This window comes from Gekko japonicus, unplaced genomic scaffold, assembly GCF_001447785.1.
Source record: "Gekko japonicus isolate JY-2015 unplaced genomic scaffold, Gekko_japonicus_V1.1 scaffold580, whole genome shotgun sequence".
NCBI lineage: Eukaryota > Metazoa > Chordata > Lepidosauria > Squamata > Gekkonidae > Gekko > Gekko japonicus.
In genome coordinates, this window is record NW_015165845.1 from 801,999 (window position 1) to 817,049 (window position 15,051).

The 15,051-nt window shown below is 41.5% G+C and overlaps 1 protein-coding gene across 1 annotated transcript in view; it reads left to right on the forward strand.

Moving 5' to 3' along the window:
- Positions 1-15,051, forward strand: part of NME7 (NME/NM23 family member 7) — a 141,511-nt gene that overhangs the window by 85,775 nt on the left and 40,685 nt on the right. Inside the window, exons 8-10 of the mRNA XM_015411059.1 lie at positions 653-717; positions 2,894-2,962; positions 6,061-6,162. Of these exons, the coding sequence (XP_015266545.1) occupies positions 653-717; positions 2,894-2,962; positions 6,061-6,162 (236 nt within the window). The remainder of the gene's footprint in view (positions 1-652; positions 718-2,893; positions 2,963-6,060; positions 6,163-15,051) is intronic.

Consider the following 15,051-nt stretch of genomic DNA (forward strand, 5'->3'; position numbering starts at 1 on the left):
GAATACGGGATGGGGCGGGATATAAATCTCAATAAATAAATAAATAAATAAATAAATAAATAAATAAATAAATGTCCTCATTCCATATACTCCTTCTTTCTGTAGTTGTTTCTCCCCTCCGCCCCCACCCCACCCCCACTGCCCAAGGGTGCAAGTAGTTTATCAACCCTGACATCAAGTTCAGGTAGAAAATTTTATAGAAAATGAATGACTTCATGATCTAGTGCCTGGGAATTAGGTCTATATGTGGAAAGGGTGGATTGCAGAATTTGGATTTATTTTACTTATAAACAACCTTAGCTTTAGTAATGAAAAAGTTGTATAGCCTAATTTTGATTCATAAGTAAAACTGATTTTTAATGAGATTTATATTTTGTATAAGTATTGTAAAAACCAGGCAGCATTTACTCTGGAGAGTGGAGTATGCGTTCTGATTTTGGAAAAATTTCACATGTATCTTACCTTAACTTTCCGAGTCTGTTCTGCATATTCCCTTGATAAAATGTGCAGGTCACATTACATAAATAGAATAAATCAAATATATAAATGTGTGAAGTACTATAGTAAAAACATATATGAGGCCCAAGATTTTGGTATTCTTTTTCAGTCTTAAAAGTGCTGACCTATATATATATGTATTAAATTTTTGCAGGACTGACTGGGAAGATTATAAAAGCAGTAATTGATACAGGATTTGAAATCTCAGCCTTGAAGATGGTAAGTTTTTTGTTCTTGATTTGTGTTGAGAAATCTCCAGAGAATGTAGAGAAATATCAATTGTAGCATTCTCCTGCAGTAGCACCTTAATCCTTTTTAGTTGGGAGTGCCTGAGAATGACGTGGCTGCCATGTTTTTCAGTGATATCCCCCTTTTTTCCTTGAGCAGCAGCAACTCCAAACATATTAACTGCCTCTCCAGCAGCAGCAGCAGATTAAAATATCTGTGCATTATAGCCTGAGAAGCTCAAGCTGCCCAACTCTGTTCTTTTGCCTCTGAAGCAAACACTTCAATCACTTGCCTGGGGCCAGCAACAGTCAGAGTTTCTGTGCTCATTGATCATAGGAAAGAAGCTAAAGAAAAGGCTACATGGCCCCTATCCACATATGCTATTGGTGGTACAGTTTGCTGCCACAAATACAATACAATTTAAGCTGCACTTGACAGAAATACCAAAATGCCACTCTGAGCCTTCGGGGAGGGCGGGATATAAATTTAAAAATAAATAAATAAAAAATAAAATGCTCCTGTTGGAAATTAGTTTCCTTTCTACCCAGAGTTACATGCTTTACATTTCAGGGCTAGTGGCATGGGAGAACTCAAAACCATAGGGCCTGTAAGGAACAAGGCCCACATGCTTGGAGGAGGAAACATGGAAGTAGTATTCTATCAGCTTGACTGTTGTAGCTTCAAAGTGTTTAAAATATATTTCCATTCTGCCTCGTAGCAACGGTAGAATAACCTTTACTAGGATCTACCCAGAATGTTTCAGATTAGCTTTCCAGTTTGCCATTAGGTTTGATGTTTAGTGAGACAATAAAAAAGGGATGGGGCAGCAGTCTTGGTCTTCAGATTGCTGTAGTTGAGATGAAACACAGGAAATTATTCAGACTTACTTAAGTCACTAAAGGTAAAAAAGGCCACCCCGGGGTAACACCAAAACTTGCTGCCTTAAAGACACAATGGTTGTTCTCACTTTGAAAATCTCAACACAGGAGTCCTTCACAAGTAGTACTCAGAACACAGGCAAGAGCAGAAGTCAAGAAAATATAGTAAACTTAATATTAGTAAAAGTGGAAATCAGGTTTGGTGTTATGCTAGGTAACAGAAGTTAAGCTGGGTAATTTTGCTGAGTATTCGAGGGGCATATTGATTCCATAAAGAAATCCCATTGCTGGGTAGTAGCAGGTCATTTTCCAGCAGATATATAATCCCACTATTTAGCTGGGTTCGGTAGTTCCCTAAACAAAAATGGAACTAGCCATTTTGTTTCATTAGGACAATCACAGAAATATTATATAGATTTTTGGAGGTTTTATAAATAAATTCTTTGCTATAATTTATGGTTTCAGAATAATCTTTTGGTTGTAATAATTATGGTATGTCCTTCATCCTCTTGTGGCTTTGGAGGGGGAAAACCCTCACAATATATGGAGCAAGTCATATGAATGACCAGGAACCAAAGATAAAGGCTATGGTAGGGCCTGTGTTTCTGCATAGCTCTTTGGGCCTCATGGATGGCATGTCCTCATTTGATAGTTCTGATCTGAAGATCAGTTCCAAGCTGTTGACTGTATGGGAGCTCTGACCTGAGCGCCATCTGACCAATTCCCCCCTTTGTAAAATGGAAACACTAATGGCCTGAGTGGTGTGAGTTTTGTATAGTACCACTATTTATTATACTGCATATAATATATAATATATAATATATATGCCATCTCGTACTGACAGCCTTCTCAAAAGTAAGTTCCACAAAGTTGAATAAGGCTTACTCCCAGATCAGTGTGCATAGAACTGAAGCCTGTCAGTCACATCTGATGCATAATGCTGAGATCTCTGGTGTGCTTAAGTCATCAGTGTGGCATGTTATTACACTCCCCACAGAATAATTATGCCATTCAGCTCTCCCCCCTTTCTTAATTGTGATGTGAAATTGAATATGCATTAGTAGCAAATGAACTCTTGCTTCCTGGTTCCTTTTGTTTTCATCACTTTTTTATTTGGGGGGGGTGAACTATACATTCTTAGGGACTTGCAAGGGATTAATTTAGAAACAATATGAAACCTATTCAGGTTGTGTTTATGTAGGAAAGAGCAACTATAAAGCTGAGGGTTATTCTTTCTTCTCTCCACAAGCAGAATGATATGTTGCCTTTCCATTCTGTTTCACATACAGTTCTACATGGACCGTGCAAATGCAGAAGAATTCTATGCGATTTACAAAGGTGTTGTTGCTGAATATTCTGTAAGTAAATAATGTGTCAATTTTTTTTAATGAATGGAATTGTAATTCTCACTATAATGTTCTTGAGGTAGCTTACAAGATTAATTAAAACCTTAAATGTTTAAAACATAATACACACCTAAGAAAGACTGTGAGTAAAACGTAAAAGCAGTAATAAAATGATAAAAGCAGAATTGTTAAATAGAGTATATAATTAAAAAATAATTTTATAGAGTAATGACCATAAAGAATAAACAGTACTGAGGGGGCAATGGCGCTATAAATGTCACATTGAAGAATCCTGACATAAAAGCTTCTTTGCCTGGCACCTAAAAAAATACAAACTTGGCACTGGTGGGAGTCCCATAGAGACAGTGCCACCACAGAAAGAAAATCCTGACTGGTACTTCGCTACCTTGCTTCAGATAGTGAGGCCACATAAAGCAGAGCCCGTGATGCCTATCTAAAACCGTGGGAAGGTTCATGCAGGAGAATGTAGTCTTTCAGATACCTTGTGCCTCATAAATTATAGCCAGCGCTTTGAATTGTGTCTGGAAGCAAAATGGCTGCCAGTGAAGAACATTGAAAAATGGTGACCTGTGGTCCCTGTAACTGACTCTTACTGGCATTGTTGCCATTGCATCTTGAACCAGCTGAAGAGTCTAGACATTCTTAAAGGCATCCACATGTAGAGTGTATTGCAGTAGTCAAACATTTACATAATCAGCATGTTGATGTCTGTGCCCAAATGACGCTTTTCAAGGAAGGGCCACAGCTGACACTCCAATCAATGCTGTTAAAGGCTGCTATGTGCCCCAGAGGAGATCTGTGCCTCCATCTGCAAATCCAGAATTAATAGCTTGGCCTTATTAACCATTAGCTCTTCAGTCTTATCTGGATTTTCAGTTCATCTAGCCCATTACCAATTTTAAACAACAGTTCAGGATGTGGGTGTCATTTTACATGGAGACGAGAGTCAGTGTAGTGTAGTAGTTAGAGTCACATTTCCCTCTAAGCTGCACTAGGGGGTGCTGGCGCACAACATTTCAGAGGGCTGCTCAAAGGATTTTTGCTTCAACTCCCAATGTTTTTTTCCCTTCCATAGGAAACAATGGAGGATTGGGGCACCTCCTTCTGGGGCCCATAGATTTGGACCAGTGTTCCCTCTAAGCTGAGTTAGTGTGAGCTAGCTCACAGTTTTTAAGCCTCCGGCTCACACATTTTTGTCTTAGCTCAGGAAGGATGTCTCCAGAGCAAACTAATTGATGCAGTAGCCAAATTGCTCGCTCACAACTTTAATGCCGGTAGCTCACAAAGCAGAATTTTTGCTCACAAGACTCCACACCTTAGAGGGAACATTTGGACCCCCTGTCTAACGTTTTTGAAACTTGGGGGTTTTTTGAGAAGAGGCACCAACAGCTATGCTGCAAATTTGGTGCCTCTGCCTCAAAAACCGGCTTCCCTGAACCCCAGATAACCCCAGATCAATTTTCCATTATAGCCTATGAGGCTCATTGACTATAATGGTCCCTGTAGGCTATAACTGAGTCAGAATCACCAATCACCCCATTATGCTTTTCAGTATGATTTGTAAGCTCCCTTGAGTCACAGGGAAAAGTGGGATATAAATAAATAAGTAGTTTGGACAGGCTGATAACATTTAAGCAACTCCCTGTTTGTTAGATTAGGCAGGGTTCTGACAGTGATTGTTCCACCACTGTTATACCTGACCTGTAATGCTGGTTTTCATATTTCATTAAAAAAAACAACAAAGTAGACTACAAGAGTTTTTTCTCGCATAAGTGCTGGTATATTTTCTAAGGGTCAGCACAAGGCAACAGTCCAACCCCAGGTCTACCAGTGGACTGGGTTGGGTAGACCTGTTCTCCAGAGGCCAGTTTGCCACTATAGTGGAAAGCGGTGGGTAGACCTGTTCTCTGGAGGATAGGTCTACCAATATAGTGGAAGGGGGCAGGGAGACCTGTTCTCCAGAGGCCTAGTCTACCCCTGTAGAGGACAACATGTGTAATGAAATTTGGCTTGATTCTGTTTTCTCTGACAATATTTAAATTATTCTCTAAATGTAGTTTAAAAGAATTCCTTCTGAAATTTTTACAAGGTTATGGAAATTATCTTCTAATGCTACTAGGGATTTTTTTTTGCTCATGAGGTAGAATTTTTGCTCACAACACTGGAGCTTAGAGGGAACATTGGTTAGAATGGTGGACAAAAGAGTCGATATTTTGACAAGAAATACCTTACATGCTGATCACTTCAGAGTGATCATGGCCAGTGCATCATAGTTAGCCCTCATTAGGTTGTAAAGAGCATTTTTACTATGCAAGGTCAATAAAATACTTTTCAATCCTTGTCTCCATCCTCCTATGATGATATCTGTCTTAGATCTTTCTCTGTTGCTGAATATCAGCATTCTAACACTCTGACACATTTGGTTTTTGGCATTTTCATGCATGTTAGCCAGATCTGTGCTTCAGACCGCCTAGAACCAAAATGCTATAGTTGACCTGTGGATAGAATAACCTGCAACAGGAGGTATAACTACGAAGATCTAAAGAGAAAGTATTTCCCTTTCTGGAAAACCCTGTATGTTATCTAATGAGATACATCATGAGTCTTTTTTTGTGCTGTATCTCATTATGAGTGTATACTCTTAACTAGTAGGATGCTTAACAGAGGTATCATATTTCTCACAATCTCCATTCCAGAATTAAGGGAGGCTAAAAGTTAGGAGAGGTATATGTGAAGAAGAGGTTTTCACTTGAGATTTTCAGCAGTTTTTTCTTCAGTCATTGTGGTTCATAAAAATACATTTTGGAAGCTGGAGAGTTTTCTCAATATCCTTTTTTTAAAGACAGCAGGATGTGAAGATTGTAGATCATGATATCAGTAAAATCACAAAAAAACCATCCCAGATCATGCTCAGATGGTATGAAAATAAATTTATAATAATCATATTCTGTTAGGAAACTTCCTACTGAAATTTTTAGAACTGCCTTTGAAACTATGGCTTACATTTGGTTACAGTGCCGTTTTTAATAAAAATGTAAAATTTTTAATTATTTCCTTACAAAATCCTTACTTTTTTCTTCCTTTTATAGGAGATGGTTGTAGAACTCTGCTCAGGACCTTGTATAGCTTTAGAGATCAGACAAATGGATCCCTCAAAAGTATTCAGAGATTTCTGTGGACCCTCTGATCCTGTAAGTCACGTACTTGAAAAGTTCTTATCACTATTAACATTTGAGAGACAATAACATAGATACCAGCAGAATTATTTTTAGGCAATGCAGACCCAGTGTTTATTATTGTACTACTTCCCTGTTCTGAAGGCAAAGAATAAATTTCCTCTTCCACTTATGTAGTCTGCTTCTGGAAGTGTTTGGAGGTCAACACTTTGTTGGAAACATACCCACTGACTATTCTAATGATGGCTTTGTGCAACTGTGAAACAGCAGGTTGAAATCTCAGTAGCTCTGATGTGTTCTTTTCCTACTGTTTTATCAGTACCAATCTCCTTAGTAAAGAGAAGATCAGTGGCAGGTGAAGGAAGGGAGGGTAATCTTTACTAGTGAGAAGGTTCATGCAGGAGAAGATAGTCCTTCAGATACCCTGCCCTTTATAAATCATAACCAGCACTTGGACCTGGAAGATAAATGGCTGCCAGTGAAAAACTCTGAAAATTGGTAAACTGTAGTCCCTGTAGAATCATAGAGTTGGAAGGGACCTCCAGGGTTATCTAGTCAACCCCATGCACAATGCAGGGAACTCACAACCCCCCCACACACACACACACACAGTGACCCCTGCTCCATGCCCAGAAGGTGGCAAAAACCCCTCCAGGATCCAAACTGGATCCAAACAGGATCCAAACTGGCCTGGAGGAAATTTCTTCCTGACCCCAAAGTGGTGATTAGCATTTCCCTGACAGCACTGCCACTCCATCTTTTTTAAAAATATATTTTTTATTTATTTTTTCAAAACAATTTATGCCATACTGTTGCCAATAAAAGAAATACATAAACATGGTGATACATTTTAATAACATATGAAGACTAAATCGTAGTTAGTGTGATATTTCAACAAAGAGATCTTCTGTAATACCCATGGTCATAAGTCTTCAGAATTAGAAGAGTAAGGATTGCGAATGTTGTTTTTTCCCAACAGGCTTTTATAATAATGTTTCACATCAGTAACCATTTATGATAATGTGGATTTGCAGGAAGTATATCATGTTTGGTGAGATATGAGAATATCGGAAACCAGATTGATTCAAATTTGGGATTGGAAGACTGAGATGATTGTGCTCATCTGCGATTTTTGCCATCATAAATTGTTCCCACACTTTTTCATGCCAAACGGATAACATTGGTGGTGATGGAGACTTCCAACATGAAGCTATTGTCAGACATGCTGTTGCCAGAAGTAAAGAAATTATTTCTTTATTTCTGACATCAATGTCGATATCCCAGTGATTTAGTAAAAAGTTTTCGGGTTTGAAATTAAGATTAAGTGAAGTTATATCTGTGATCTGTTTTCGGATCTCCTCCCAAAATTTGCCGAGTCTTGGGCATTCCCACCAGCAATGTAGGTAAGTGCCAACCTGCCCGCACCCCTTCCAACATCGCGGATCATTATTTATGTTTATTTTCTGTAATTGATGAGGGGTCATGTACCACCTGGAGTAAAGTTTGAAAAACTGTAGTCGGATATTGAAAATGTTAGAGTGGTTGGCTGGAGAGTACCACACATTATCCCAATCTGTGTCATCCCATCATACCAGCAGATCTTCTTCCCATCGATGTTGGTATTTGAGTTTCGGATGATCTCCTTCCGATATGATCGTATTATATAATTTAGACAGGATGCCCTTTAGAGAGCTGGGGTAAAGTTTAATTATTCTTTCCATGTTCTCTTTGAAACATTCCCAGTTCTGTGAGACGATCAATGAGGTTTTTTAACTGCAAATATTGAAACCAGGGAGTTTGTTTCCCCATTTTCTGGTTGAAGTATTGCTTGTCTCTCATTACTCCTTTGTCTGTTAAGTCATGAGGACGTCTAAATCCTGCAACCTTCCAGTCTTCGAAAGCACGTGGCAGTAGCCACTCCATCTTGAGCCAGCTGAAGTATCTGAACATTCTTGAAGGCCTCCCCACACAGAACATATTACAGTAGTCTAATCTTTGTATAATCAATGCCTTTCAAGCCACAGCTAAGCACTACAATCAAAGCTGTTAAAATGTACTGATTAGACCTCCTTCCATTCTTCCTCCTCTATTCCTGCTAGCAATGGATATTTGTGACCTTAATTTAAACACTTTTAGGCTCCCTGGACAAACATCCTAAAGCTTTGTGATTGGCCTCGGCTGCATGGCTGCCACCTTGTGTTGCTGCCCACTCTCCATTCTCAACATTCTAAAAGTGCCCACAGTCTCGATAAGATGGAAGCCCTGGCCTAGATGCTCTTGAATTCCTAGACCTTGCCAAGCATAGCATCTCTGTTTCAAAGAATAATGAGGGGTTGGTATCTCCTTGGGAATTCCATGGTGTCCTGCAGGTCTCACACCATTTATTCGGTGTATTTGCAAAAGCTATTACATGAGCGAATATGGGGGTCTAGAGTGGGTATTCAAGCAGTAATAATGCCTCTTCCTCCTCCTCCTCCTTTTACCCTAACCTGATCTCATGGTGCTTATTGGCCAGGATTAGACATGGAGAAGGGCTAACTGCTTGAAGATGAACTCAGACAGTACTTGAGGTGCCGTGATGGCTAATAAGCAGTGTGATTTGGGGAGCTAATAAGAGCTCTTGTGGTTGATGGAATTCAGCTTCCAGTAATCATTTGGGTCTTGAGTAGGTGTGATGCGAGCTGTGTTTTAAAAGGGCATTTCCTCTTGAGCATTTCATCCTCACACCAAGACCTTATTATAGCCTATGAGAAACTTTAAGATTTTTTAAAATGAAATACATTTCCTGAATAGTATGAATTCATGATCGTCAGTTGTCCTCTGAATAAAGATGTTGACTAGGCGCTTCATAGAAAAAAATACCTTCTTCAAGTTTCATTTACTGACCTGAGAAGCAGTTCCAGCTCTGGCACATAACTGAGCATCTCTTTAATATATCCTAAATCAGAACCTCAGATTTGAGACATGGGCTTCATTTTGTTTGCTTTACCATGTCCTGGTAAATGGGTGTTAATAGAATTTCTAGAATGGAATTGCTTAAATCAGTATGGTCTTGTTCAGTAAGATGTTTTCATTTATACTCTCTCTGTTAACTTTCATTGCAGTCCTTCTGTTCAAAATAATTAAAGTGCTAGCTAGAGCAATTCTGAGACATTGCTAGAGTTGTTTTTTATCGATCCAGCAGTAGGGAGAACTCAGACTTCAAGTTCAGCTTCTGAATTCTAGTTTTAAAAACAAGTTATGAGAGAGATGCTATTTCAAATGGTGGTAGTTTTGATGTGTGTAAAATTGCATGAGCCAGTTTGGTGTAGTGGTTAAGTGCGTGGACTCTAATCTGGGAGAACCGGGTTTGATTCTCCACTTGCAGCTGCTGGATGACCTTGGGCAAGCCATAGTTCTGTCAGAGCTGTTCTCTCAAAGACAGTTCTGGAAAGAGGATCTCAGCCCCACCTACCTCACAGGGTACCTGTTGGGGGGAAGGGAAAGGAATTTGTAAGCTGCTCTGAGACTCCAAGTGAAGGGCGGGGTATAAATCCAATCTCTTCTCTTCTAAATAATATGCATATAGTAACTCTGCATACAACTTACATCTGTAAGCAATTTTTTGCATACCAAAACTAACACATAATAGCATATATTTCCTATACAACTTGGTTTTAATTATATACATTTACAATTCAAGTGTTCATCATAGATCTGAATTTAAAGTAATAAAGCTGCTGACTGATAAAGCACTGCAATTGATATAATTATGCACAGCCTAAAATTGTGGTACACAGCTCTGATAGTTTAAAATAGCAAGATAAGATGTATTTGCATGTTGTTGGGTATCCCAAAAGAGTAGAGTGATCATGATATTCTTACCTCAAGCTGTTTGACTGTCCTATGTCACTTGTGAATTCTTTTTTCCCCAACCTTTATTGGCATAAATCTTGTGAATTCAGTGTTTGATGCCATCTGTAGAAACCAACATGAGAAAAATATTCAGTGCCTGCTAATACAGCTATTGTGGCACCAAGTGTAATGCTTTGCAAGGCAAAATACACATCCTATGTTACTATCATGAGCATAGGTGATTGATTATACAGCCATGACACTTGCCAAACCCCTTTTTCTTTGGAAACCGATGTTCCATAACACTGGAATGCTGTTTAAGCTGATGTAATCTATTGTGTCCTGATTGGTGTGCCAACTTAATATTTTGTTAACTCTGGAAGAAGCATGATTAACTTTACTTCACTTTCCCTGCTGAGGCACATGACTACATTGCAGTTTATCCTGAGCTGCTGTTCCTCTGAAATAGCATTATTTCCTCCTTCTCTTTTTTCATGCTCCTGTCACTGATACAGTGACTTGACTGGTCTTGCATCATTTCTCATTCCCTGAGCCAGCAGAGGCAGCAGCATATGCAAGATGTCTTCTGTAGCGTGTACTTAAGTGGTTTTATAAATATCTGGGAAATCCAAGCTATTTGGAAGGGAGAGAGGGAGAGATTGTCAGCATTTCTTCCACAAACTGTGCTGACAGTCAGTACATACAACCAGCTGTGAATGAAGAGTCCCAGGCTAATATTTGTTGGGCAGCTGTAATTGAATCCTATTAATGTTAACCAGATGTAAGAATGATAGAGTCTCCGATGATGATTGCTGTTTTTTTAATATATAAATAATAGTAAAATGGGAATAATGTATTAGAGGAAGCTTCCTTATAACAGTCAAATTATAATAGTAAAAGGTACCCTGTACTCATTTTTCTATCCTTTGCTATTTGGCAGATTCCTCTATGTAATAATCTGCATCAGCTACCATACTTTACCTCTCCCCTCACACATCAATTAACCCTAATCAGATAGTGGTTTTCTTTAAGTTAAGGACTGAATGAAGCTCTCAGGAGGTGTCAGGGTTAATAACATACCTTTGAGCATGGAAGGATTTGCCCCTGGTGCTTGAACCATGGTGAGGAGAAGAAGGAAAGGAAAGTGTCCTTTGTCATCAGTGATTCATCTTAACATGTGTGCATGGTGATATAAAGGTTCCCTTGCTCGAAAGCCAGTCGAATCCGACTCTAGGGTTGCGGTGCTCATCTCCGTTTCAAAGCCGAAGAGCCAGCGCTGTCCAAAGACATTTCCGTGGTCATGTGGCCGGCATGACTAAACACCAAGGCGCACGGAACGTTGTTACCTTCCCACCGAAGTGGTACCTATTTATCTACTTGCAATTTCTTGCTTTCGAACTGCTAGGTTGGCATTAGCTGGAACTAGAGACAGGAGCTCACCCCGTCTTGCGGCACCCGGGTCTTGAACTGCTGAACTACTGACCTTCCACAGCCTGCAGTTCAGCGTCTTAACCACTTGAGCCACCGCAGCTCCAATGGTGATATAAGCACTAGCTAAAGGAAGAAATGTATTGGACTTAAGGTTACCAGCCCCCCCCCCCCGCCAGCCACTGGCAGGGGGATGGGGGCGTAGGGTTGCCAAATCCAGGTTGGGAAGCTCCTGAAGATTTGGGAAGGGAGCCTGGGAAAGACAGGGACCATAGTGGAGTACAGTACCATATTGTCCACCCCCCAAAGCATCCATCTTTCTCCAAGGAAACTGATCTCTGTTGTCTGGAAATAAGCTGTAATTGCAGGGCATCCTCCGGTCCCACCTGGAGGCTGGCATCCCTAAGATTAGGAACCTCAAATCCCTATCTGAATTCTGGTGAAACCACAACAGCAGGACAGCATGGACCACCTGCAATCCAAGGATTGTGGGTTCATTTTCAGCTCTCCTAAAAAAAATTGTTTGTAATAGGCAAATAATTTTGTGGGGCCTTGCTTATTTGTGGCTGGAGATAGATCTGATGCCTCACAATATTCTCCTCACTCCAGCTCCCCAATGTGCATGGCTTTTTGTCTGCAGGATTCCCTACCCTTTAGCAATACCTTTTCAGCAGTCATGAGGGGTTACTGAGAAGACACCAAATCTATGGCAGAACCAAGAATATAATCTTAGATTTCTCTCTTCTCAATTTCCCTTATGAAACCTAACCCTCTAGGGCAAAATAAATGAACTTTTTCTGGAACAGGACAAAGATGAGAGATGTGGTTCTATTAACACACTTTATTACCTTAGAATCTCTCCACGGAGCTCTGAGCAATATTGTACAATTGCAGCAATCCTGTGATTTAGCAGAGCTAATTCACTTGTAAAAATACTCACTGTGTATCAGGAGAAGAGCAAACAAGGTCAAGCAGGGGAAGTAAAGAATCATCTAGGGCGATTTCTCACTAGAGCTGCCTCGCAGCATAGCACCGTTTGCCCCGACACAAACATGTCAATTTCACACCCGCGGGGCTGCATTTGACTCGGGGCTTCACCCGATTTCCTCCGCAGTTTCATGATCCTCAAAAACCAGGATCACGAAACTGCGGAGGAAATCGGGGGAAGCCCCGAGTCAAAATGCAGCCCCGGAGCTTCGGGTGTGAAATTGACATGTTTGTGTCAGGGCAAACGGCGCTGTGCTGCGAGGCAGCTCTAGTGAGAAATCGCCCCTAGTAAAATGAAGACCAGAAGCAAATAGATTTTAGCAGAAAACAACCTATACGTGTTTATTTAGTTTGAACATACAGATAAATTTGGTTTTTTTAATTTATTTAAAACATCTTATGCCACCTTTCCACCCACTCACCCACAAGGCAGTGGACACAAGAAAACTAACACATTAAAAATAATACAGTTAAAATTATAACATTCGTTAAAACACATAAAACAAACAATACTGGAAGGAGGGCCAATATCCATTATTGGGGGTATGCAGATGAAACAAAAGTCTTCGCCTGTTGGCAAAAGACACTTATAGAGGGAGACAGACAAATCTCCCTGGGGAGGGAGTTCAAATGTTTTGGTGCCATGATGGAGAAGGCCTTTTTCAGGTAAATAAAAAGGAAGGAATACCCTTTTGGTTAAAGTGTGCAGCTAAGGAGCTGTGCCTGTTTCCAGCCTTGCTTGTGACTGTAACTGCACTAAAGTAAATAACTCTGAATAAAGTGTCTATTTCATTTTCATCCCATTTTTCCCCAAGGAGTACAGCTTAGCAGGTTGTCACCTACCTTACTTCATCCTTGCAGGAGGTTAGGCGAAGAGGGAATGACCATCCTAAGGTCACTCAGTGAGCTTCATGCCTGAAAACATAAGAACATAAGAGAAGCCAATGTTGGATCAGGCCAGTGGTCCATCTAGTCCAACACTCTGTCACACAGTGGCCAAAAATACCAGGTGCCATCAGGAGGTCCACCAATGGGACCAGGACACTAGAAGCCCTCCCACGGTTGCCCCCCCCCCCAAGCACCAAGAATACAGTGCATCGCTTGCCCCAGCCTGAGAGTTCCTATCTATACCTTGTGGCTAATAGCCACTGAAAACAACCTCTCCCAGATCCTCTTCCCATACTTTAACCACTACTGCCCATGGGATTTCTCCAAGGACCAGGTTTTGGTAGTCTATAGACTTGCCCTTTATCACTTTGATTTCCTCAGATGTAAAATGATACTGGTCCACTTCCTACAGTTATTAAATTATAAATACTCCACAAATGCTATTGTAATACTATGCAAATGGATTTATTACTTAAAGCAGTACTATGACTCTAGTGTTGCCAGGTCCTCCCTGGCCACTGGCGGGGGATGGGGGGTTAGCGTTGCCAGATCCAGGTTGAGAAATTCTTGGGTATTAGGGAATGGAGCCTGGGGAGGGCAGGGACCTCAGTGGGTTACAACAGCATAGAGTCCACCCTCCAAAGCATCCCTTTTCTCCGGGGGAACTGTTCTCTGTAGTCTGGAGATGAGCTATAATTCCGAGGATCCCCAGGTTCCACTTGGAGGCTGACATCCTTACTCTACCAGTGCCACCCTAAGTAGACTTACATCCTTCTAAGCTCATTGATTTTAATGGACTTTGAAAAGTATCTAAGGTTGCGGTCACACGTGCGAGATAATGCAAGGGAGGGAAGCGAGGCTATTTGCTCCATAGGAATTTGATCCTCAGTTGCGCGATCACATGGTCCCTGGGAGCTGCAGGGGCAGCCCACCACTGTGTGATCAGAAGCAACCGCGGGTGAATCGGGTTTTTTTTGCTGTGTGTTTCCAGTGCGCTTCAACAGGGGATCAATTATTCGCATCTCCGCACTGAGTGCTCCCTATGGAGTGTGCAATGATGCGCATACTGAAACGGGGGAAAAAACAACCGCATGGAGTCAGGATGGCCCGATCATACCATCCCGACGCCATGAGAGAGCGCTGGCGCGATCACACAGGGGAAAGTCCATTCCTGGCCCGTAGCAAACCCATTTGGAGACAGTGCTGGTTGCCCTTACTGACGACCTCCATAGACATCTGGATCGAGGCGGTGTGATGGTGCTGTTGTTGTTAGATCTGTCAGCCGCATTTGATACGGTCAACCAGCAGCTGCTGGCCCACCGCCTTGCCAACATGGGGATTCAGGGGCTCACCCTTCCATGGCTTGTCTCTTTTCTCCAAGGTCGGGGACAGAGGGTTGGGCTAGGGGAGCAGCAGTCCTGGAGGCACCTGATTGAATGCGGAGTGCCCCAGAGGGCAGTACTCTCCCCGATGCTATTTAACATATACATGCGCTCCCTCGCCCAGATTGTTCGGAGGTATGGGCTTAGGTGTCATCAATATGCCGATGACACCCAGCTCTATCTGATGTTGGGTGGCCAGTCGGACTCCGACCCAGAAGATCTTCACCGGGCTTTACAGGCCGTGGCTGGGTGGCTGAAGCTGAGCCGGCTGAAGCTGAACCCAGCGAAGACGGAGGTCCTGTGCCTGGGTCAGGGTGGTATGGGATTGGGGATCCCGCTCCTGGCCTTCGATGGGCACCTTTGGTGCCGGCTTCGGAGATTAGGA